Consider the following 26,761-nt stretch of genomic DNA (forward strand, 5'->3'; position numbering starts at 1 on the left):
CTGTATAAGGCTACCAAAATTACAATGCCTTTTAAAGCTTTCTGTATTTCCTAGACACGTGGGTCTAGCTCTGCCTTCATCTGATCGGATGTCTCTCTTAAGCCCTGAGGGTAGTAGAGGGTGATATTTTGTGATGCTTCCTGCGTGCTTGTGGTGGTTGGCCTTGGCTGGCTGCTGTCATCCCACCCAGCTGCTCCTCAACAGGATGGGGACAGAAAACAAAAAGAAGGGATGCCTGCAGATAGGATTGGTCCCACGGGGATCCTGGCACAAGGTAATGCCGTTTGGAGAATGGCATTCATTTCAAAACGCACGTTTTCACCTTTTTTATAGAAGCTTTCTTTTCCTCTGGGTTCCGAAAACTTAGTCCCAAGTGAAAACTTTCAGCAAGTACTGGAAAAAAAACGAGGAAGCACGCATTCAAATAACTGCACGCACTTACCTAATTAATTTAGAGGGAACAATACTACTGTACCAAAAAAAAAAAAGCAAAAGATCTCATACAAAGCAGTGCTAAGGAATTAATTTATAGCCAAATTTGTTGCTTCTGTGAATTAGTTAGCAAGTTTCTTTGGGAGGTCTGTACGCTTCAGAAATACAAACGACGTTCGAAAAGGGAAAGTTGAGCAGTTTGGTGCCTCAAAGCCATTCATTCTCTATTTATAAATAATAATCCTGCGCTTATCAGGAGCCATCAAAGCAATCTGCCACCGTACTATTGTCTGCCGTGGACGTTCCTTCTCTCTCTCTGAGCTCGTCTGCTGAGCTGCAGTGCAAGATAACAATAACAACATCATGTAATTCCTTCGTTTTTAACGCAAATCGAGTTGGGTTGCTGTAGCTCCTTCCTCACCGTTGTGCTTCCGAGGAGAGAAGGGTAGAGCAGCGACGAGGACGGGTTGAAACAGATCCCTCAAGGTCTTGAGACAGAATTAGGAAGGAGAAGTTGGTCTTGTGTAAGTAACACTATCTTAGCTTAAATTTGGATGGTCACGTACATACAGGAGGCGTCGTAGCTGGGGACATCCTATTTAGTAAATGTCCATATGGGAAAGGAGAGGAGTGGGATGTGCTAAATTCCATTCGTTGATAGTTTTTAGCTTAATTTTGAGGAAGGTCTGCTTAAACTCGAGCACACAATCCTGTTGAAGCCTCAGTTTCTTCTACAATACCGTGAGGCTGTGCAAAAATCAAGATTTTTCTCATTCGTACCCAGGCCGTTTGACTGTACGTTCTCTAACTGCCAATAATTGCCTAAGTCAATCCTTTCCCTTATTTACACATAACCTCAGCAGCTAGCGCTTAACACTGTTTATTCTTTCCATGAAAACAGATTTCCAGGAGATGTGGCCAAACACTCAATTTATGGATTTTATTTTTTAATCTAACCATCTTCATCCTTATGTTCTCCGGTGCCCATTTCCTGCGGGGATGCCTTACCCTAATTCTGTTTAGTGTGTATATAGTATCTATATTTTATATAAATATTAGATATGTACAATTATGTTGTATATACACAAAAATGACAGCAGGAACCCTACTCAACAAAAATCTACTCTCAAACCCAAGATATTTGTAGATGCGCGATCTGTGGGAGTGCTGCATCGTACCAGAGATGGGTCCCCTCCCCAGAAAGGTCAGGATCGTGGTATAAGCTGAACTCCCACCATGTGTATTTGCACGCTCGTTTATGGGCACGCAAGTGTGCAAAGCCTCTGTTAGAGCCCAGGCTGCTCTGGGGAGGATTTCTGCCGTGCGAATACCGCCTAAATAAGAGCTTCCCGCTCAAGGTAGCAGCTGAGGGAGTGAGTGTTGATTAATAATAGTTCAGCAAAGAATTATGGTATTTATTTTCCATAGCCTGCCTTTTGGTAAACACATGGGAAATTTGTACTTTGTTCAGGACATCTTTATAGAATTGCTGTTATTGCAGTCTGTAAGTACGTATTTTGGGGGAAAAGGGCTCTTTAACCTGCAATTTTTTATAAGCCATATAAAGAAGTAATGACTGGAAACCTGCAACTATATTCTTGCAAGCATCGAGAAGTCAAACACTTAATTCCAACGGCTGTTACTGGTTTTGCTTAAGCATGTGATACATTTTCCATCAGCTGCATTTAAATCAGGGTTGGATTTGCTTCAAGAGAGCTTGCGATAAGGGTTCAAAGCAGGAATTGATGGTAAAACTTGGTGTGCGCTCAGCACCCGGTCAGGCTGGATGCTGATAGCTGCTTCTCCTCCTGCTTTCAAACCAAGCAACAAATGGATCAGATGCCTCGGCCTGAGCTGTGGACCAGGCGTGGGTATCGCTTGCGCTGCTCGTTTGGTATCGTGGCTGATGAAGGTTTCATTTCCCTGTTATTAGGAGAGGGCCCTTTGGATGCTGAGAACATCCGTATCACACCTGCACCAGACCATGCCGCCTTGCTTAGCACTGTTGCAATTACTCTGCTTATTTTTATTAACAAAAGCATCCAAGCATCCAAATACCAAATTTCCCACGTATAACAACTTGCCGAGTTGGAAGAAAAAAAGAGCAAGCAGATGGAGGCATTTACAGTCAGTGTACCCTCTTAGAAGCCGATCTCCAGATCAGTGCAGTCACAAGAACAATAATATCTACTCAAGAAGTGTGGTCTGCTCAGCACTCCCAGGCTAGCTGCCAGAATAGTGGTTTTATTTATTAAAAACACGCAGATTTCAGTGATTGTTCTAAGTGGGATTGGTTTTAGCGCTTGATTGCGATGCTTGAAGCATAAGTTTAGGTTTGGACAAGGGTCTGAAGAATATTTTGTAATGTGCATTTGAAAGAATAAGCTGTTACTGGAAGATTTTTGGTACACAATTAATGATATTAAACTAAATTGAGGGTGCCGATGCTGTCGACTAGTGGGCCACAGGTTGGCTTGCAAGCTTGGTATACAGACGAAGGTAGTTCACTGTAAATTTACCAAAAACTTGGCTCTAAAAATGCGGTCCACGATGGATCCCAAACACAGAATTCCCCTTTTAGTGCGGGAACAGCCTTTGCTGAGATTTATTTTATACTAGGTAGTGGCTCTAGATTTTTTTGATACAGAAAATTGATTAACGCTAATAAACCATTAGTGACTATAACTATTATACACCTTGATCATCAGAGGTAGGGATTCATACCGTTGGAGGCGATTTAAGGGTTCTGCCATTTTATGAACTTCTAGCTTGTTGTATTTAATTGCACGGAACACTTTGCTTTCTTCTCTGGCCATTAGCCTAATTTGCCAGTGAGACGTAGACAATTCTTTAATAGCCACTGCCTTTTGTAAAGCTCTCTCTTAAACCAAAAGAGCTTCCCCCGTGCAGGAGTTAAATTAGCAGCCTGAGAGAATTCGAGTGGAATAATTTGTATGGTTATTGTGGGTATATTTAGTGTTTATTCAGCAAATAAAATACTGAATAAACACACAGAGAAAAGGCAGTCTTGATTAAAACCCTATTCCTACCCCCCAACAGTGTGGTTACAAAAAAAAAGTTCGAAACATCTGAACATCGGAGCAAATAATCTGGTAATAGTAACTGTGAATTGAAAAACAGGATTTTTGGAGAGCTGAAGGAACCAAAGGTGTTGAATTAGTAATGTTCAGGGTACAAACGTTTTTCAAACATATATGAATTTATTATAAATGGGTGGAAGAGTTGGAACTTGCTTCAATACTTCTACCTGCAAGGCAGGAAAACTCAATTATTTTTTTTCTAAACCAGTATTGGAAAAATGTTTGTACTTATGGCATTGGTTATTCAAAAATATTCCTTATATTTAAAAATGCAAAAAGTTGTTTTATTCCAGGACTGTCTTGGGGGTTTTATAAAGCTTGTGCCTCAGATATCTTCAGGTCATTGTATCCAGATAAAAAGTAGCTCCCAGGGGAGCAGAGAGATTCTCTGGACCATTAATTGTTGACCATAAATTTTGAATACCGAAGTTTCCCGAGGTCTAGGAGAAAACTAAGGGAGCTAGCGATACTAAAAACAAATAGATCATTGGGTGGCTGACAGACCATCAGCCTGTCATCTTTGAGAGACGAAATAATGGTCAATGCAATTAAAGTTAGTCTATATCAGTGTATGAAAACCAATGAAAAACATCATTTTTTGTTGATTTGCATTGCTAGAGTAGATTTCTGGGGGTATTTCTGCTATGCCTCTTCTCTAGGAAATCAAACGTCAATGTGGTATCTATACGATAAATGGGATTTGTAGTCATTACGTTTAAAATATAGATGATTACTGAGCAGATTTTTTTAGTGGGAGTCTTCGCTAAGAGCTAGGGATATATTCTTTATCGTTTATTCTCTAATATACCATATAACAATTCTGTTCAAGAGTGGAGAGAAAGGAAATCTCCTACCGAAGACATATTCACGTATCAGGTGAGGAGTTGTAAAGAAAGTGGGTCACTATGCAGAGGTTATAAATGGGGAAGAATTTAGGAAAGAATATTTCACTGCGACTAGTCCTGGGGTCCACATCATAGGAGACTAGGGGCTGGAGCAAGCAGTCCTATGGCAAACGTCTTGGAGGTTGATCTTGGGTATTCAGCAGAACAAGGGTGAAACGCTGCTGGGGGAGAGGCTGGCTCTCCTCTTGAGTTATATTCCTAATATTCATAGGGCTGCTTCTAAAATCTTATTAGGTTCTTCTCTGAATTTGGTTACTACGTGGATCAAACCACTGCTTTTTAATTGCTCGTGTCTTTGCTTCTCAAGGACGATGGAGGTCTAAAACTATGTCTGCCAAGGCTCTGCTGCTCAGCTGAAAGTAAGAGTATAAATGTGTCCTTTCTTTTTTTTTTGGCTCAGCTCTGCTCATGCAGTTGTGGAGTAGTTCTTCATTCTGCTTCTCTAAAACTTTAATGGATAGAGAGAAAGCTTCCTGCTTTTGTCTTGTAAATACAAAACACCCGAGTCCCCTATCTACTCCTAGAGTAATAAATCTTACATTATTCTTTCACCTAGGAACAAGTAAAGGAGTGTAAATATTTTTGTCTTCATTATGGTTGAGCAAAGTGAGCGTCACGCAAGAAGTCATCGTTAAAGCTGCAAACAGGACCCCTGATGTACGGTCTTATCTTCCAGCAGTGACTTGGCACATTTCTCCTTGCGCTTTAGTTAATGTATTTTGAAGTTCCTTCAGGAAGAAGAATGTCTTCACACCCTGATGCGTGTCAGTGCTAATGTTACAATCTTTGCGTCCTTATTTCTTTTGTTTTCTTGGTCGCGTCACATCCTACAGCCCTGCTGAGCCGGGTTTGCGTTGCTTGGGGAGGGCAGAAAGGATGGAGCAGGGAAATGCTAGAGGGGGTTGGGAGACGGAGGCAAAAAAAGGAAAATCTCCAAGTAGTGGCTGCATTCTGGTTATACATTTTAATGCATTCTGTATATTGAGAGATCGGTATCACTTTAATGACAGATTTCTCTAACACTGTTCGCCCATAACCCTTGCTTTCTCGTTGGGATTAAGTGTTCAGCCTCTAGGCGTGATGGGGAGATCGGGTCGCGGAATTTTGCCGGCCTTTCTTCGCCGACAGCAGAGAGCAAAATTGGGTTTTAGTTGGTCTAAATCTTTATCTCGTTTAATCGAATTTAGAAATGGGACTATGAACACTTAGAGGTATTCCGTCACATCAGTGTCACATTAAAGGCATCTCACTTCTGCCATTTGCAATATAAAAACTGCTGCAATAAACATAAAATCGTACTGGCCGAGTCCAATATTATCCAAATACGCTCAGAAAAATTTCGTGGGTATGATATGATGGGAGACTTTTGTCAACGGAATGTTTACAAATGCACGTTGTAGCACCAAATAGCTTCGTATAGTCAGATGCTGTACAACGGCACGCAGCATTTTTATGGAAGTATTTATTTGTTTTAATACGCTGCATAGCTAAAATACTGCAATATAATGGGTTTTTCTCCTTGTGTGCCGGAGAGCTGTATCTGCAGAGCTGAATCTGAGTGAATTCCTTGCAATTTCATTTTTCTTCTAAGATGGGAATAGGTTGCATCTGGAGATCCATTTGCTTTAGACCAGTTTGGTATGAGCATAAATACATCCTCAACCCTTATCGCTGCGTATTGGCGCAAATCTGAGGTTTTGTTGGGAGCGATCAGTGAAGGAATAATGCTGATAGTGTAACAGCAGCTATGCCTTTGACACAAAGAAGAAAAAACTAATTCAGGACCTTTCCATGTTGCTGAACGTGCATAGGTCTGTAGTTGATTCACAAAACATCTCAACTACTTCATTAACCATCTATAAAAACGAGATAAAATGACTTATCCTAACAAGGCTTGATGAAGGCATTTCCTTCTTTGCAAATAGTGTGTTAGACTCAGCTATCAGGGTAATGGGGATAATCAAAATCATACACACATTTGCAAATCCTATTGTAGATTGAAATTTCAACTATGTCATCGATTTAACGAGCATGGAAAAAGTGTATATATGGTGGCACCTCGTTACTCCGCATTGTGTGCTCAAGAAAAATGTTATATAGGAAACGAGAGGTTTTGCTTGGTTTTGGGGGAAATAAGTTCTTACAGCTCACTGCTTCATAATTAGTTTTAGGTAGATCTGTTTGTTCTTAAACGCTAACGTGTAGAAATATGCTAAAAACAACAGTATTAAATGCCGGCAACGTGATGGGCTGACTGCAGGCTGGGAGGTTGATGTAGCGTTTGCTGCCGGCGTAGATGTGGGTCTGGCAGCGATGGGGCTGTATGGCCCGGCAGTGTGGGCAGCTCGCTGCATTGTCCCAGTCTGAAAATTGGGTTCTGGGGAGCAGGATCAGGCCAGGAGAGAGCCTCTGGGTTTAAAAACAGCAGCAACAACGATAAAACAAAACCATACGGCGAAGCACTTTTGCAGATTGGGGTGGGAGAAATGAATCAAGTGCTTCGCTAACGGTTTCGGGAGCGTAGAGAGAGCAGCTTTGTGAGAAAAAGAGCAAGAGGTGTCCTGGCACGTCCCCGTTGATGGGGGCATCGCGGCGTTGGGTTCAGGCCACAAACGACACGCTCGCGCATAAGAGATGAAATCGTGGCTGGAATGAAGTCAATGACTCCGGTGGAGCCAGGGCTTCAGCACAGCACTTTGTCCTTCGCCGAAGCTGGCTCGTAGCTGGTTGATTGTGTGGGCTTGATTATGGGCTATGAGTACCTTGTCAGGGAGAATATACTAAGTGCTCTTTAATCAGCTGGAGAAGGGCATAACGAGAACTTTGGTATCTTGATAATCAAGACTGGATGCCCTCTCGAAGAATGCACTTTATTCGAACATATTTTTGAGCTCAGGCTGGATGTAAATCCATGGCCTGTGCTCTAGGAGAGAAAAGATTTAATGACCATTTAATCTTAAAATCTCACTCATTTTTCCTTTCTTTCTGATGTAAAAATATCATTTGATAGACTCTTCGTAATGAGCTGGGAACAACTGGTTGTACTGGTGGAACATTCAGCCCTTTTATCAGACAACTCAACCCGATCCTGAAGTAGCTCTGTCGTGCCATTAATCCATATTTTCACAGGGTTTACCCAGTACATGTTTAGTGATATTTTTAACCCCATTTCCAAGTGTAAGAGGATGTACAGCATCATTTGTATGATCTCCCTCGTGCCGAAGCTCGCAGCCCATGGTCTGCAGACCTTTTGGCCGATGACTTTTTTTTTTTAAGCATTAACACCGTCCTGTTGTTCAAGATTTTGGTTCTTTGAGAAGATGTCTTTGCGGATGTCTGCATCTACAAGGACGTCCTTGGATACTTTTCCCAAGTATCCGTGTGGCTTTTCAGCTAGCAGCTGTTATCATTAGAGAGGTCAGACAAGTTCACGTGCAACCCAAGGCGTTTGTGAATCCTGAAGGGAGCAAGAAGCGATGACACCGTACGACTGCAGAGCGTGGCACCCTCCCTCCTCCGGGCACTGGCATGTTTGTAGAGCAGAGAAGCAGCTGGCGAGGCACTTCTGGGGCACAGGTGGCTGCGAGAGGCAAAAGGAGCTGTCCTAAATGAGAATAAGTTGGACAGAGAAGGGATGAGAAGATTTGTGTGTATTGCAAGAGGTACTGGGCAATTCATAGACCAGAGGCATCGCAGTGACCAGCTGCTGTGGTTTGACAAAGCACTGGGCAGACATTTGCTTCCATCCCCCCACACCTCCATCGGTGTGTTATCAGCATAATTCTCCTCCTAAAACCAAAACACGGCACCATACCAGCTACTAGGAGGAAAATCAACTCTCTCCTAGTCAAAACCAGGACATCAGGTAGGATGTCTTCACAGATTGAAGCTATTGAATTGTGCGCGCTAACTTCTGCGCCAGGTGTACTTCTGATGGCTGGAAACTGCTCGTCCATCTGGTTCCAGTACGAAGTTGAAATATGCCGTAGTAAATCTGTCAGAAATGCACGCGGTTACTTACTGTTTCTTTCTACTTCTACGGGAGAACCAGTTAATTACTTGGAGATGATTTTGGAAGATCTGGTAGCTGTTAATTTTGGTAGGAATATTCATTTATATTGTGTAATTTTTATGTTTGTGTCAGAAACAAGGAGTAATGTTTGATGGCTGTGGTCCAGCACATTTGCTTCAACATCTGCGATAAGAAAATGAAAGCGTTTTTTAGAGGAGGAACAGACTCATGTAAAAGCAAACAAACCCAGCAGATCTCCTTGGCGTATGGCTCTGCTTGCTGGTATTTCAGATGCCACGGGTGGCATTTGGGGCCAGCTCGTTACCTGAGTGTGGGTGTCTTAAAAACTGTCCGGTTGGTGCTGACGGAGAGATTTGGCTCACCCTAAGACGTGCACCCTGAACTTGGCTTGGTTTTATACATGTAAGTGTTTAGGGCCATCTGAGACGGCCTCAGACACGTGGCATGTCCACGTGGACACCTTCTGTAAGGGAAAGGGTAACTTGGGGCACTGATCTTTCTCCTAATTCCTTTTCTGTTCAGGCTTTTCAAGTTATTTCTTTATGTGCTGTTTTCCTTCACTTGAAGCTTTCCTCCTCTCTCCTCACCGTATTTATGAACTTCCCTCTTCCAACTCCAAAACAGCGTCATTAATCCAGTACCACTTACAACCTCACATACATCTCTCTTTTCCTACCGCGGCTGTGCCTCTTCCTGTGGCTTTCCGAGCCCTGGCTTTAATACCAGGCTATAAACAGTCCATTCTCACCTTGCTGAAAGCTGGTATTGTTCCGTCTGCAAATTGCTCCCTTGGTTCAACGCGTAAGTGGCTCTAGGATTGTGATTTGATACGCTTTTTATGTCTGTACTATGATTTTCTATTTTTTTCCATCAGTAAGAATCTGTGAAAAGTGTGGTCTCTTGGGGCCGTTATTGATCAGCTGTTTTATATATGCCCCATTCCCCAACAAAAAGAATGTCTTTTTTTTTTTTTTTAAACTTAACTACCTCTTTTGCTCTTGTAGATCCGGATCTGCACAGGCAGCAATTTTTCCTGCAGCGCCCGTCCAACGTGGTGGCCATGGAAGGGAAGGATGCTGTTTTGGAGTGCTGCGTCTCTGGGTACCCCCCTCCCACCTTCACGTGGCTGCGAGGAGAGGAGGTGCTCCCCGTCAGGTAGCTCACCCCTTCGTGCCTTTCATATCATAACATTTACCTTGAGCAAATTAAAGGCAAACCACTGAGTAATGCTTGAAGTTCAGTGGGGTAGACTTGGAGGCCGTGAAATTTTCTCCTAAATATTAATGACACTGGCCCAGTTTTTTACCTGCCAATGTAATTAATCTCTACACCAAATCTGAGGGTGGAATTCGATCATAAATGTCACCTGCTACAACGGATTATTAGGCTGGTATTTAGAATGGAAGTGTAAAGTTATTAACAGCAAAAATCGCAGCTGGGAGTTACTTGTGGAATAATTTACGATGTGTGTTTTGCTGGATAGAGATCCCATCTTAACGCACTGCAAACATACAATATCAATGTTTCAGGTCCAAAAAGTATTCATTACTGGCTGGCAGTAACTTACTCATATCAAACGTGACCGATGATGATTCAGGGACATACACGTGCGTCGTCACCTACAAAAACGAGAACAGCAGCGGCTCGGCAGAACTGTCAGTGATGGGTGAGTACGTGAACTACTCCTGCTTTGCTTCTCCAGGAATGTTTCCAATCATTGCCTTTTTCACAATGGCTTAATTTCCATAACTCCAAGTAATTGTAAACTGTACAATTCCTTCGCAACGATCAGGTATTTACACCCATGGAAACCAAATCCTGTAAATCTTTGGATACATCCTCTGTGTCCTATAGCCTTGCTGTTGCTGAGTATCTTATGGTATTGGATGCTAAGTGCTGTAGTGTTCTGTAAATGGTCCTTCCCTCTGTTTCTGCTTCCTGAAGCCTTATTTCTGCTATTAAAATGCATGTCACTGCTGTGCGCGGTGAGAAGTACAACGGGTGAAAATCAGGTCTGTAGCTGCTCGACAAGTGCGCCCTGTTTTCCTGGTTGGGTCTGCAATATTATTAGGATCAGAAACAGGGCTGGTCCTTCAGGGTGCGTGTGTGACTGTCAATATATTAAGGTAAGAAAAGTCAGTGTACGTTAGAGTATTTCCACCAAAATACCGAAAGTTCAAGTAAACTTGTGGAAGTACTCGCTCAGCAGTGATGGTCTGAGGGTTCCTGTTGTTAAATGTTACGGAAGCACCCTCCTGTCCGAACCTGCTTTCTCAGATCTCAAGTCACACATCCCTTCTTCGTGGCAATTATTAATGAAATAAGAAATATATAAATCTGAGAGCTGCCTTTCTTCTATTTTCTTCATTTAAACCCTTGAGCAGTAGCAGAGTTACCTCAGTGTTGTTCAGTCAGATCTAAAATATTACGTAGTTGATTCTTAGTCAAACAATAATGTATTTCAATGTGCTCTTCATTTTACATTCTGACTTTAAAGCTTATGCATAAAAATACTTTCATTAGTGAATACTGCCTTAATTTGGATTATAGGATATTCAGTGCTAGTACAACAATATCCTTTTATCTAGCTGTAATAAAATATAATAATTGCTGATGATAGAGGGTTCAGTTCTGTTTCTTTGGGTACGTTAGCAGAATACATTGTTTTACTGGGTAAAAATAAAAACGTGGATTTATTATTGCAGAAGTTCAACTTGGGAAATTGTTTTCATTATAAGGAATTATACAAAAAAGGCAGGTGACTTCTTGGGCAATGTACTTGTCGTACTGAAAGATGTTGAGTTCAAATCCAGAGTGCAGTGGGTGACTGAGAGTTGATTGGGAAGCAGAAGTTAGATTAATATTTCTCCCCAGCAATAGAGTATCAGTATCAATAGCAGTATCTCTTGGTAAGAGCAACTGTGGCTGGACGATCGTTGTGTTGATTCTTGCATAGATTGTTTCTGGCCATGTGATTCACGTAAAAATTAATAGGAATTTTGCACCTAGGTCCTTTGTATACCTGTTGAAAAATTTATTCCTGCCTGCATTTGGTGTATAATGCATCTAGCCGTAGCTACATTATGCCTTTTTCTGTAAGTGTCATGTAGAAATTAAAGGCGCATACATTTTCTTGAGCGTTCTGAAAGGTATGTGATGGCAATATGACACGACTGGAAGGTCGAATACAGAAATGAAAAACTTTAAAAGGAGGAAACGTAATGCCAAGATAGTACTAAGAATGAACCTAGAACTGCACGAGGATGAAAAACGCCACAATTGCTGACTCTTTGCAATCTCAAGAGGAAGCCAAAACTGCATTGCCACGGCACAATTCAATTGTACTCCGTGTTTGTATTATATAAAAGAAGCAGTTGCTATGAGCTGTGTTGATTTTTTTTCTTTAAGTTCCTTTTCACATATGTTAGCGAGGAATTTACAAATTCGGAGCAGATAAAAAGGGCACAATATTTATGTGCGTTTCTTGTTTTCATGAGTAAATCATTCCTTTGTGACAGGCAACTGAAAGCGAAGCGTCGTGTTCATGTATGTTTGCATTAATAAGCAACTGTTCAAAGGATTCAAATGTTATTAAGTGGCTAAAACTCAGCAGACGATGATGACAATCCCCTGATATCTGTCTTTTTGGAGCAATATAGCAGGGCTACAAATCTGTTTATTTGTTGAATCCATCCTTACCAGTAGGAAACTCTCAAACGTACCAAGTTTCTCATGTGATTGTTGTAGCTCGTAAACAGAACAACAAATTGATAATTTTATTTTTGTTGTGCTAGATACAAACGGAGATGTGTTTCCTTAGAGTTAATACGCTCGTTTAATTAACAAACTGTAAATCGCTGATCTGCGTTTTGTTGCCAAACTTGCATTTTTTAATATTGATGTAATCCTTTAATTATTGAAGCATTTGTAGTGCGAAGAGGGATAAACGAGACGTGGAAAAAAAAAAATCAACTCCAATAATTATCTCTTCTGAAGTCTATCTGGGTAGACGTCAGATCAAAGTTAGTTACATCACATGGTGGCAAGATGCTTTTGATCTTTAAAGTAATGAGGGTGTTTGCAAGAAACGGAGTGTACCGCACAATGGAATTCCTTAGTTCCTTTCAAAAGCTAAAAATAACTTCTTTATTGGACATAGGCTTAAAATTGCAAAGTGTGAATGAATTTGCAAGGAGAGCTGATAAATTTTGCTAAATCGTGATTTTGTAGCGTGGCCTTTTGGCAATATTTTAGCCACGTCTCCCTGCGTAATGAATATTAAAAGGTCTGGTGCAGATTACCTTTTTAATATATAAATCATCTGCGTGCTCAGTAGCTTTAGGGAACTTAGAGTTTAAACAAATGTTTGAAGATTAGATGTATGAACGAGACTCAACTACAATTCCTTTCTGCGTATTTTCTAACTTTGAGAAGTGCCTCTTTTTTTATTTTTACACCCTTTATGTCCTCAGAAGGGTTTTTGATGTTTTTTTCCATGTTTTATTCAGCAAGTCTGCTGTTTTTGGCAAAGAAAACACCCTACCTCAATGGCCTAAATGTTCTCAAAGTGACATAAACGTAGGAAAAACTTTTCTATATCCTATTTCGACATACTCAGCCCATTTTGGTGGTGGGACTTATTTCTGGGATTTCAGGTCCTGGTGGAGTTTCAGAATGGAATTTGGTAAAATTTTTGTAGATGGTCATAAATTTGTATGATGAAATCTGACTGTTTATGAACTTTTTCTTTTTCTTTCTGCTTACTTTTTGGATTGTCCTTTGATTGCATCAAAGAGCAAGCTGCTGTTATAGCTGTGCCAATACGGTAGGGGAAGAGCGCAGCGTCTTCTGAAGAAAAAAAAAACGGATCTGACATGGTGTTTGGAGGAAAAACTATTGCTAAATTTTACTATGCATCCATATGTATAAGGTATAAGCAACTTAAAAAATACTTCCACACTGCAGTCATCTATACAAATGCCTTTCATGAGGGAGTTTTTAGTATGGAGTGTTTATAGCACTGGTTTCGTTTTGCCACCGCGGAAGAAAAGCTACATCAAAAGTAAGGTTTGCTGCCGTGCGAGAAGTGGCTTATGAAATCACCTAGGTCTTTTTGACAAGAATGAACGATTGTAAGCACTCTGCATCTCAGTCAAATCCGTTTTTTTTCTTGTTTTACTTCGAGCTCCGCTGCATAAATTCCACCAGCAAAATGGATATCGGGAGATCAAGGTCGTGGGAAGTACTGAATAAAGCGGGCATGGATCACGTTCTTGTGTGTGAATCACTTAGGTAGAGAGCAGCATTGAGAAGGAAGCCTGCATCACCGTAATGTGGTTTGACAGAGCAGTGAAAGCCTGAAAAATGAGTAACCTCCTCACACTTCCTTTGAGTGCTGCTTAAGCTAACGTTGCACAAACGCACGAGTACTGAAAGATTTGCAAAACCAGTTAGAGACTACTGCTAATATTCACTCAAACCCAGCCTTGTACCCATCGTAAAATAATTTCTGAACTATAGCAGACGATCCACTATTATAAACCGCAGAGAAGCGGATGGATCTTCACGGGGTTAGGTGTTGCAGCAGCTCTACCCAAGCTGGTGAACGCTAGAAAACTGATTTTTGGGGATCTGTTCCTTTGTGACCCTGCACTGTGGAATGGGTTAAACTTGCTCGAGTCTTGCTATCTGGTTGGAGAAATTAAACACAATAATAAACTATTATTCCCTGCTCTGAGTTCATAGTTATTTCTGGAACAGGACGTATGTACATCTGAGCTGGTGCAGTAATCTGTGATAGCCCCATGATGGCTTTTGGCAGGCAAAAATGAGACATATGAACGTAAAACCCAATCTCTCCCATTCATTTTTATTATAAATTTTAATACCAAAAAAAAAAAGTGTAAATTAAAACACTGACACTATCCTTTATATTTCTCGCAGGTCTGATTTTGAGTCTGTGGCATGGCAACAGAGGTTATCTGTCCCTACAGCTCCTCTGTCGAGCCAAGTCAACCCTAAAAGTCCAAGGTGTTGTCCTGGCACCCTTTTCCGGAAGGCTGATGAAACACATCTTTTTCTTGTGTGATAAGAGAAAATCAGGGGTGGCGTGACCTGAGAATATCAAAGTCAGATGGTGAAATTTGGCCATGCTAAGGGACTTGTTTTCAGTGTGTTGCTGTGAGATAGGCAGTCCAAACTCTGGAAATAAGGGATTTACCTGTGGAAATGTATCCAGTGTTTCTAAGGTGAAGGTGTTGGAGGAGATGGATCAATAACCTCTTTCTGTGGTCACTCCCACTTTATTTAGAGGGTTTTTCAAATGCATTATATAATCAATGGCATTCACGGGTTTCACGGAGGCAGTAAGGTTTTCCATCCAGGAAAAAAAAAATGCATTTGGACAGTGTTTAAAATGAATTTTACGGAACTGGGGCTAAAACATTTCTACTGGAAATCATTTACCTACTGTTGGGTTGTGCTACTGGGGTGAATGGTATGGTCGCCCAGTACCAATATGAATGCAACTAGAGACCCCGTAACCAGTAAAATAACGTTATGGAGATGTTCTGAGACTGGATACAGGCTATTAGCTGCTTCATTCGAAGGTTTTGTGTATTTAGGAGATGAAATATCACAGTACCAGCAGAGCTGCGTAACCCTCTGACAGAAATGATGAATTCTTGGCACTACCGGGGGTCTGTGCTGGCACAAACAGTAAACTGCAAAACACCACAGAATACCCCAGGTTTCCCCCTGGTAAAGCTGTCTGAGCTCTGACAGGTTTTTTTTACTGTAAATTCCCGTTGCTCTTGATCTCAGATTTGTTCTGCCTTCTGGAGGGGTGCAAATGAAGAGAGGAAAAACATAAGCGTGGCAACAGATTCAAGGGATGGAAGGGGAGAGGAGCTGTCCTTGCTGAGACTGATGTGTGAAGAGTATTTTATTAATAGGACACTTGAAGAAGGGCTACAAGATAGCATATGCATAACTAAATTCCTGGCCTCCCTGGAGCAGTGCTGAGTCAGTGCAAGTATTGGAATCAGCAGCGTTTTGCAAAGAAATATTTGCAGTTTTCCTGTTATGTACGAACATGCCTGACACTCTGATGGATGATTTTAACCTTAAACTACATAAAACCAGGCAGCCAAGCAGTCTGAGCAGCACGACTGGCTTATCCAGCACCCTCAATGAATCAAAAAACTCATGGCATGACTGAGTGCCGTCGAGACAGACAGAATATTTTGGGCAGGTGCGAGCGCTAACATCTCTGACGCAGATATAAAGCTGATGAAATGATTTTTTTTTTTCCACTTGGAAAGATTATATTAATCTGTGGAGCTTCCTATTGGAGTATAACTTCAGGATTTACAGGTTTGTAGATTGAATCAAGACTTGGCGTTGTTTTATTGGATAACGAGAATGTTGAACGACGTAGAAAAGAGGGTTTCAATGGTCTCTCTTCTATTTGTGTGTGTATTTGTATACCTAGATATCTATATATACACGTGTGGGTGAGAAGTTCAGGATGGATTAAATCATTTGTGGAGTAAGTCAACACGGAATTAAGGTTGGGAACATTCAAGTCACCATTGAATTAATTTTTCTGTTGGGAAGAAGCATCCACTTTGCACATATTATGATACATGTATCTACCAAAAACCTTTCCCAGCTGATGCTGTGGTTGCTGGTTGGTACTGGTAGTGGTGATGGACTGAAGGGAGCAGCAGCCTGATCTTTGAGAATTCCCATGTAGTGTTTTTTCCCCCACGCCTGTTTGAAATCTTACTTTGCTTCTTGATCAGTTGGAAGTTTTCGAGTGGCTTTTCTTTTTAATGAAATCTGTGAATAATAAGGCGGATGCCAACTTGCAGGTAAAGGGAAGCCCATCCTGGTAATGGTATGGCCACAGATGGAATGGGAGTTGAGTGTCTAACTCAGACCCTTCTGAAAATGTAATTCTTGTCCATACATCATGAGTATCAAATACTTATTCAGCACGTGACACTCGTAAAAAGTACTTGAGTGAAACTTAACCTTTTCCAGTTTCTGATAATGGTGTTTAAATTCAATTCTATTAAAAATAAATATGCCTAACAAGTTCTGCGATACCCTTGTCTGATCACAGGAAAATTGCTCTATCATGGCATAATCTATAGGTTTGGTTAAGGGGAAAATATTCGTACACAAATCCCTTTGAATTCGAAAGAGGATGAATGATAGAAAGGTAACTGCACTGGGTCTGTGCAGAGCATGATTTTTAAAGTATTCATTTTGTGGATCAGCCTGCAATGGCTGCAGAGAAATTCTGTCGTATAGCTTGTTAAAGAAACTGTTTGCTTTGTGACGTGAGAGCTTTTCTGCTGCTTGAAACATTTAATGTGTTGGTACGTATGTGCAGAGCCATTGCAGTGGCCATGTTCTGATTTCTCCTAGAGCCACCAAGAGCTGTGCTGAGCACAGTCCTACCGGTGTAAGGCTTCAAAACAGCATTGCACCAACACACAGGCCAACAGGTCAACCAATTGCTCCCCAGGCCAACAGGTCATGGCATGGTTTGGTGTCCCAGATGCCTACTTCAGCCATCTCCAAAGTATTTTTCTTGTTTCACTCTATGGCTTCGTATACACTCACGAATATTGCTATTTGCTCATGGGCATCGGTGTTAAATGGGGTTTATAGAGGCGCCTAAATTCTGGGAGCTAATTCTGACCAGGAGCAACACTGAGAAACTACTTGCCTTGTAGAGACTCAAGTCATCATCTTCTTCTTTGTTTGCTTGCTTGCTTCTTGGTTTGTTTTTATGTAGGACCTTGAGTTTGTTTTTAAGTACAACCATGAGTTGTGTGTGCAAGAGCTGCTGTTGATGTGGACTTGCTGTAAAGTCCTCATGGTGGTTTTTAGAAAAAAAGGTTTAGCTGTTGTGGGTCAGTTTGACCATCAGTGAGGTCTGGGCACTGAAGTACTCATTTTGTCCTTTTTTTTGGGTGGGGGGAATAAAACCAAAGCAAACAAGCCTCCACAAATTCCTTTAATTTATGAATTCCTGATTTTTCAAAGGCACTAGCATTATTTTATAACCGATTGTTGCGTAACTTGAAATGTATTTACATTTAAATATTGATTAACTTTTTTTATGAGCATCCAGCAGGAAAAAACAAGAGCACAACCCAGGAAAGAGGTACGTGTTCTCTCACTGTGCACCTCCTCAGCTAGTAGTAATGCTAGAAATCTTTCATAATGCTGTAGTACAATAAATATATTAGCACTGTTTAGCACCGTGCTCTTTCCAAGAAGGAGAGCATATTATACGCTTCCCCCAAAATGGAAAAGGACCAGCAGGGAAGGCACAAAATGAAATGAGTTTCTCCATATTGCTGGCAGAATTTGAGAAATAAAAACAACAGATGTCTACAAACATTTTAAACAGCTTGCTTTTTTTTTTTTTTAAAAAAAAAGGCTTTTAATTTTTTTTTTCTCTTTAACTGTTTTAAGCAGAAAGGTTCCTGTGAGAGAAGCGGTGCTCAGTGCTTCACCTGACCATCGGGTGTTCAGCTCTTTCTAGTTTGTTTCTGTGATTCAGTGGGAGAGAAGAGCTCATAGCTGGGTTACTTCTGAGAACAGCCTTTTCTCTCTCGTACTATAAATGAAGAACTGCATGAATATAATTGTGACAAAAGAAGTGGTTTCTCTTTGCCCTTGGAGTGATTTGCTCTATTGCAGAGCTCTCCAGAAGACTTTGTGCAGCAAAGTGCTTGAGCGTAAGTCATCCTGGTACTTCCTACACGCCAGCCCAAACCTGCAGATCTCTTTGCAAAACATATTAATGCCATTACTCAGTAACAAAAAAAAAAGAGATGTCTGTATTAAAACTTCTTTTAACTTATGCTTCAACCTGTAGCTTTTAAGAACAGGTTGCCCAGGCAGTTAGCAGGCGTACTTAAATGAAAGCACTTCCTGATTTCAACATTTCTGATACCTGCAAAACTTCCCCCTGGGCTCTGACCTTAAAGCTGCAACATTTCACAAAGTCATTTTTCCCCTCCACCAACAAAACTATTCTGTTAATGATACGAGATGATGGAAATCAGACTGAAAGGTACCGAGAAATCACTCTGCTTACATGCTGTTGTGCTTCCCCACGTTCTCCATTTATAACGTGAGATAAATAGCGGCGTTCGTTAGACCTTTTTTTGTTCTCTTTGCCTTCTGGCTCTGCTTGGATTCGGCGTGACAAGAGCGATTGGCCATCAGTTTGATTAATCGTTGTACAAGGTCCTAAGTGAAATGAGTGGTGAACTCCGCTTAGTTATGGAGTGGTTCCCATTAAACTACGTAGTTAACACAAATTAATGCACCTGCCAAAATTCAGTTATTAAAAAGGAGGACAGTGTCCAAGACTGAAAAATGCCCGTTGCTCGTAATAAATGTACCAAGTGCTATTGCCGTGGCTTTTCCCAGCTTTTGTACTTCTTCACGATTCCTAAAGATGCTTTGTGTGATATCCCAGTTGAAAGGGAGAGGCTCTTGAAAGTCTTAAAAGAGCAAATGGTTCCGATTAGTCTAACTAGAGCGTATTGAGCGGGGCACGCAGCAGACTTCCTGCGAGGTGCCTGGGTTAATACGCACATTTATTAGCTTAGACAAACAGTTTGCTATGCCGGGGGAAAGGAAACGGCGAACTCAATTTAGGCACCGGCTGCATCATCGTTCATAGGAGCTGCATAAACAAGCTGGCACCGAATTTGGGATGACTGCTAAATAATTGCAGCTTTTGAAATAACACGATCGCTTCTTCCTGCACTGCCCGAGGGAGACGTTCAATAAGAGAGCAAGTTCTTTATCATAAGTATATTTAGATGTATAGTTACACGGTTAACGGAGGATTATTTCTGTCCCTCCTGCAATTTTGGATCTTATTGCAGAGTCTTAGTATTACATGGTCCCGTACTGCTGAGAGGCTGCGGAAGGTGTGAAGCTGTCTGGTGGAGAACGTCTATGGACAGACACTTGCATGCTGATCGTATTTTATTTGCAGATATACACCAACTTAAAACTTCCATGAAAAACCAGCTTCGCTGACTATTACCCCAGCAGCAGAGCGGTGTTGAGGACTGCATACCATGGGGTATTACAGCTAACGTGCTTTAAATAACTTTGTAGTTAGTTTTGAAGGACTTGTGTATGGCCAGCATCTATTTTTTTCTATTCCCTTTTAAGCCTTGTAGGTGTATTAGATATGCACAGTATGGGGTTAGCGAGCAACTCTATTACAATTTACCTAATTAAAGCATAGCTGCAGGCCAACTGGAGATAACGATGAGTGTTTTAAAACCACCTTCTTATAAATAAGAAATTATGAACTTGAATGTTTTTTTTTTTTTTCATATGGAGAACAGAATTTCTGCTTGTGCATGAGTTACTCCAGTGGAAAAAATGGTTGGAAGGCATCGGTTCTGTGTAAGTAAAATTAACTAAAACCTTCACCATCCATTTAGTGCCTGTTTTGGCTTCAGCTTATTACAAAGAAAGGATGTGAATGAACCCTATTTAGCAAAGAACCTCGAAGACCCTTCTGTCCCACCAGCTGAGAGCCAGCCCCGGTTCAGGGTCTGAAACTTCCTTCTGTCCATTTGCCAAATCCCACCTGCACTTTTCTACGGGTGAATTTCTGGCTCTTGTAGTGATTCTAGCAGACAGCAAATCTGTGTGAAATGGTGGAATTTCAAATGGGGAATCTCTCCCAGATTGCAAAGCCGATCTTTGCTTTCACATTAAAGATCTTCGCTTTCACATTAACTGTCATTAGAAGCATTATAGAGTTCTTATTTGTTTTGCTCTCCTGCTCCAAATCTCCCTCGGTATGCAGTTGGCTCTTAAATGTGGCCAGTAAATGTTGTGATAGCATGAAGCGGGGTAAATGGACTTGGCCAGAGGAGAAACAAAGGTGGAGAAGTTGGTATTGAGCTCTTGAAGTTCACCGTGTTTAGTGTGAAATGCTAGAGCCCATGAAGAACATGTCAAAAGTCTTTTCCGTGGCATTGGAAATAGAGTAAAATAATGCAAACGACCTTTGGGATACAAGGTCTTGGCCCTTATCGCTGTAATGATAGGCTATCTATGTAATTTTTGAGGTCCTCTTGTAACTACCCAGAATAAGAGAAGAGGGAAAATAGTTGAAATATTCAAACCATTGTCCTTATTTGCATGCAGTTTTGGGGGAAAAAAAGAGAAAATTGAGATGGGGAGGAGCTCTCATAGCAGTTTTCAGCTCTTCTCCACTAATCCTGATAGAAAGCCATGCACAGAAAGGAAAAGCACAGCAAAAATAGAAAGTGTGTCTTTGCTTTGTGGTTCTGACCTGTACTCATACCCTCTCTGGGTAGGGCTGTATTGCTCTATCCATCATTTGGAGACCCTCGTCCAAGTGTCAAGCTATTTTTAAAGCGTTTATTTTAGCTGCATTTTTCAAAGCAGCCTTAGAAAAGATCGGCTGTTTGGCAAAGGCAGATCTCTGAAGGCAGGATAGCACGAGGGTGAAGGTTTAAGGATGAAAGAGAAATCCCACCAAGGTGCGGAAAGACAGGAACAGCACTTTTGGGCACAGAAGACGTGGATTTTGGGTGCTTTTTGGGGATGAGCTGTGTCCCCAAGTGTTTGGGGTCGTTTTCAGGCTCCCAGCTTGTTGTAGCATCATTTTGGAGCTGGAGAGAAGGCAAACACGCTGATGTTGGTTGGAATAAGGGGTAAAATGAGTTAGTCTTCCTTCCAGAATAATGTTCTCAAAATAGATCCGTCCAATAATCTCCATTTTCATTATTTCTTCCACCAAATTTGACTTAAGTTTTATGTAAGCGGTCCTGTTTACCCGAGTGCCATTAGCACAGTCTTACGGTGCTGCGAGCAGGGCTCTCTTTTGTTAGGCTAATTTTAATTTCTTTGTGCTTAACTTTTGATTGTTCCTTTTGTAAATTGCTTATTGTTCAAAAAATGAGCTGGACTTCTGTGCTCAGCAGCTTAAAATGTAGGTCTTCACAAAACAGGATCCGTTTGAAGTCTGAATCATTTATTAATAGCTTCATTAAAAAAAAAAAGTATTAATTTTAGTTAATGTTTTTATTCCAAATGTAGAAATCCTAGAGGCTGCAACTCAATTAGCTTAGCACTAGGGACTAACCGGTGGCTGTATATATTTTCTCCCCCACAGTCTTTAAATAATGGAAAAATGTATTCGTTCATGGTGCGGATGCTTTTGATACTTAAAGCAAATGAACTTTTAAACTCAGTTATATGAAATGCTCTTGATGAGTGTATCTTTTAAAAATAGTGCTTTGAATATTTTTCTAGTAGAGGCTATGGAGGTAGCTGTCAGATGAAGCTGGCCCCCGCTAGGCATCTCATGACTTTTGGTCTGAGAGCGCTTTCTGAACCATGAGGCTAGCAGGAGAGACAAAGCTGTTTCAGACGAAAGCTTGGTTTTTATTGCATGTAAACGCATAGGATTGCAGCTCTGTCCAGACTGTTCCTGTGCCTCATAGCTCTCGGGAAGCTTCAGCTCCAAGTCTGTCTTCAGTGCCCACCTACACAGAGTGACTGCTGAGACCTCGGGCGAGACACTGCTCCGTGCTGCTTTCCCCAGGTAAAAGCCTTTGAGGAGTCTAAGATGCCACTTATTTTGTGAGTGGGGATGCTGTAATAGCTGTTCTCCACGGGCAACGTTATTTGCTTTTGCAGACAGATGTCTGGGGTGGAACAAGAGGTGATCTTTGAGCCCAGGTCTGGGGCTGGAGGCTGCATCGCTGCCCCGGTGTGAAGCATTATGCAAATGCAGCCAGAGCCGTGTCGAGGGCAAGCTCGCGTGTCGCAGGGAGGCTAGGAGCAAAGGGAAGATGCGTTTCGGAAATAATTATAAAAACAGTGGGACCTGGGCGAGAAGAGAGTCATAGAAGCCAGAGACGAATAAAATTTCAAAGGGAAGAGTGTGGCTGGAAGTCACTGATGATCTGTGGGCTAGAAATAGCTTCCACACTTGATTTTTTTTTCCAGTAAGCACTGATGATTTTAATTATTTCCCCACTCTCTCCTCCTCTGCTGTACAAGTAGCTTGTTTATCACAGGTTTTTTAAAAATGATGTCAGTAGGAAAGGAGTGAAAAGAATGACCCAGCTGGATAAAGGGTTACACTAAACTGCTGCACGCAGGTCTGTCTCCAAAGGACAGGCTGCGGTTCCTTCTGCAGATGCTGTGCCACAGTGCCTGCGGTCTGTCGTAGGATTGTTTATGGGTGCATTCTCCTAAAAAAAAAAAAAAAACCTTCTAAAAAATAAAAATACAACACACTGCGATAATTCCCAGCTTTAAGCAGTTCCTGTCCTGAAGGCTATCAGTGTTTAATGGGGACAGCTTGCCTGTGCTGATGTCCTAGTCGAACGTTTCTTTTTTTTTTTACTGTGAGCATCAGGTGAATTGCCTGTTGAGTTCTGGTTGCCAAACAAGCTGGGAGTTTCTCTTTGGTTCTGTAGGTGCACATAAAAAAGACAAATATTTCTCTGTGGCTGTCTAGGACAGTGATAAAATGAGTGCCTGTGCATTGAGGATGGAGGGTCTTTACATCATCTCAGAGAGCACAGCTAGCTAAGCACGCTGTCGGGTATAGCAGACTTCATATTTGAAGGCAAATAGATTTGTTCCATTTAGGGCCTCGGTTTGTAAGATTATATAAAACGTCCGTGACCTCCTGAGTTAACGATACAATTTGGTTTCATATTGTAATCCACATTTATAAATGGATTTGGCAGGTAGAGCTGGCACAGAGAGACAGCCTTGCCCACGGTATGTTTTCATACAATGTTGTCACAGACATGATTGCATTTATTAAATGAAAGATCTAATAGTTTAAATAGTTGCTTTCACAAAGACAATGATTTAGATAAAATTATTTTTCCTTTAAAAAGGCAAAATAAAATCAAATGGTTGATCAAATACATATTTTTTTTAAGCCAGGACTTTTGAAAATGAAATTAATATATCAAGTGATTTAGGAGACTGAGCATGTTTCATATCGGCCTGTATAACTTTGGGAATGCAGGAAATAGTTTTCTAGACTTATAAATTCATTTGCCTGCACCTTGCTCTGGTGTTTGCGATGGAAGAGCTCAACTGACAAGTATGAGGAGATTTAGCAGTTTCCCAGCGAGGCTTTGGATTTTCTTTTATTACTTAAACTGAAATCACAGGAACCAGCTTCTAAAGCAAAAATGGATTGGTTTTGACGGTACTGGTGTGGAGAACAAGGGAAGTAAGGTTAGTGATGGCTCTTCCCCTCAGCCCTGCTGGTTAAATTTGGGTGCTGGTGATGGCGGATTGGGCCTTGCGGTCCCACCACTGGGTGACCTGGTCGTGGGCACTAGGCCCGGCCGCCTCCGGCCTCCGCGGCCTTCCCTCGTGTGGGGTCAGCGGGTTGCCAAAGGACTTGAATCTCGTCCTGGATTTGGGTGTGGGTTGTTTCCCAACCCTGGGAAGCCATCGGGAAGCCTGGGAAGGCTTCATGTCCACAAAAGGCCTTATTAGGCCTAAAAGGCCTTATTAAGCACTGCATACAAGGCATACTTGTAAAACAAAGTCATTCTGGGAGCATATGTATGCTGGCCATCTAGGACTGGCATACTAATACTGTTATTACTGCTAAATGTAGACAGGGTAGGCCCCACTCTTTCTTTTCTCCTCACATTTGGAAGGGGGGAAGATGTTATTTGGTGTTTTTCTTCCCGGAGACATTTCTTCAGTGTGCTCTTTCAGCTTCTACTCAGAAAAACAATTTTCTGTATTACACTCAATTTTTAGCAGGGCTGTTTCAGACCTTTTTATTTTTCGCAGCTATTGTTACATGTCCTCGCAGTTTTCCCTTGAAGAGTTTTCCCATCCCGATTGATTAGTTGCTTTATGAGGTTGATTTAACACTTTGCTCCCCCGCTGCCTGCCCAGAAACCCAGGGAGCTCGGTGTCATTGGACGTATAGTCAGCTTAATGCAAGGGATTTCCAAATTCCTCCATTTCCTAGTGACTTCCCAGCCGTAGAAGAGGCATGGTTTGGCTGACTCCTGAAGACACAGAAAATATTTGAGGGAAGTCGTCTGAGAGATCGCGCACATCTCTACGGTTTTACGCTACCAAAAATCTCCCCTGCAGCCAGCAGGAGTCTTGTTTCTATCAGACCTGCAAGGTTTAAGTCCTTATCTTCAGAAGAGAAGGATAACAATTCTGAGCAGCTTATAAATGTGTCTTTGTGAGGGTCTCTCTGACTTAAAGAAAAAAAAAAAAAAAAGCTCAGAGGAAACCACAACCTAGCTTAGCCTCTATTCCTTCCCCTTCTTTTCTGTTTTCCTGTTCCCCTTCACGCAGCATCCTTTGTGTTTGCTTTTGGCCCTGCTAAGTTCTTCTGAGAAGCAGAAACGATATTTATTCAGCGTCTGTATTTAAGTCTGCTCTGTGTCTTTGTTGTGCCCCATTATCTTCAAATGCATCATTGAGTGCAGTGCTGAACGTCTCTTTGGCCGTATATCTTGTCTATGTGGGGCAGCAGACTGTTAACTTTGCTTCTTCTGCATTCAAAACAAAACCAGGAGGAAGAAGGAACAGTTCAGCCAGGGACAGAAAGGATTTGCAAGCAGGGCTGTGCTAAACGCTGAGGCTTATCCATTGCTCTCTCCTGCCCATCAGTCCTGCAGCTCAAATAATAATTCACGGGGCTGCTTCTCTCTACTCCATGGTGTCAGGTAAATCAGTAAATCAGAACGGGTCCTAAATGGGCTGGTTGGTCGAAGAAGAGACATCACCACCTTGTTCCCCAAGGGTTTAGTGACAATGAAGCCTCGTCCTTGTCTTCAGTGCGCTGATGGGGAAAGGGAGGATGTTTTTCTTGCCTTCTTTCACCTCAGGGAGAGAAAAGAGGAATTATGCCCTGTATATGGATCTCCTCTGACCACTTCTTTCTTCAGCTGCTCGGAGATTATTTATTAATAAATTAAATAACTCTTCCTTTCTGGAGAAGCAAGAGTAAAGATAGCTGTATCAATTGTCTACATGAAAGGGTCTTCTGGCCTCCTGATTTAGCTTTAATCTTACCTTTACTGTATTGCCTCCTTATTTGGTGCTAGGATAGTTTTTTTTTTTTTTTTCTTTTTTTAAACGTGAGGTATTTCTTCCTTGTGGTATGCCTTCCTTTAAGAGATTCTGCTTGGGAGTTTGAATATGTGGTCCCATATGCTTAAAACTTATTTGCTATGAGAACATTGGGTGTTCTCCATCTTCCTGAAACCAGGCTGCTGAGCGGTGGTAAACAGGATCCTGGGGCCAGAAAATAAGAACAAGAAAACCTGACCTCATAGGCTAGCATGCAGGCTTCTCTACTTTCTGCAGAATATTTTCTATTCTCTATGTAAAATTATTTCTTAACTGGTGTGGAACCTGGATCTTGGAGCCCCAGCTGCCAGGCTGCAGTTATTCTCCCTTTCTGGACCAACGGATACTTGCACGTTTGATGCAAAGTTGTTTTTTTTTTTTTAAATTTTTATTTTTCATGTATCTTTTTCACTGGTGGTGAAACTTCAAAGTTTTGATTTACTGTTTCAGGCACTTTTATTTGAGGCAATATTGTTGTCACACCCCCTGTGATGAGGGCATCAAGGGTGCTCCTGTACAGGGCAGCAGCAATGTCTGAGCCCCAGCCTGGCGTGCTTGCTTCACCTCATCTGAAGCTTTACTTATAATGAAATAATGCCCTACAAAAAGCAATAATTCAAAGGAGCAATTTTGTAGTTTATTAGAAACATGGAAAGGGATGCCTGCATCTTCCTTGAGCCAGCTTCTGAGGGGTTCTGTGCTCTCCTGAGCACCGCAAGCACGGCACGTAAAGCCTTCAGTATATCAAAGCATAAGTTCATTGAGCAAAAATGAATTTTGTGAATCAATTTTGGGTTTAATTCTGAATCAATAGGTAGAAGAAAACTTGGGAGGAGTACTACAGCTTTTCTCTTATAGAACAGCATTTCATCCTTTCTGTCTCAACACCAAGGGAATTGATTGCCAAGGTATCTGGGTATAAAAAAAAAACAACACACACAAACCAAAACAACCATAACAAAACAAAAAAAAAAACAACACCAAACACAGTGGTATGCTACCTAGGTTTCAAATATAATACCTGCAAACTTCACAAAGAAACCCTTTATTATTTTTTTTAATGCTCTATTTTTGGTTCAAGAACCTCAGCCTGTTCTAACAGAATTAAA

The 26,761-nt window shown here is 41.5% G+C and overlaps 1 protein-coding gene across 5 annotated transcripts in view; it reads left to right on the top strand.

Moving 5' to 3' along the window:
• Positions 1 to 26,761, top strand: part of DCC (DCC netrin 1 receptor) — a 374,240-nt gene that overhangs the window by 135,891 nt on the left and 211,588 nt on the right. For all 5 annotated transcript variants that reach the window (XM_080571841.1, XM_080571842.1, XM_080571843.1 and 2 more), the window contains 2 exons: positions 9,476 to 9,626; positions 10,001 to 10,137. In XM_080571841.1, the coding sequence (XP_080427967.1) occupies positions 9,476 to 9,626; positions 10,001 to 10,137 (288 nt within the window). The remainder of the gene's footprint in view (positions 1 to 9,475; positions 9,627 to 10,000; positions 10,138 to 26,761) is intronic.

Source organism: Anser brachyrhynchus, assembly GCF_964034855.1.
Source record: "Anser brachyrhynchus genome assembly, chromosome: W".
Taxonomy (NCBI): Eukaryota; Metazoa; Chordata; class Aves; order Anseriformes; family Anatidae; genus Anser; species Anser brachyrhynchus.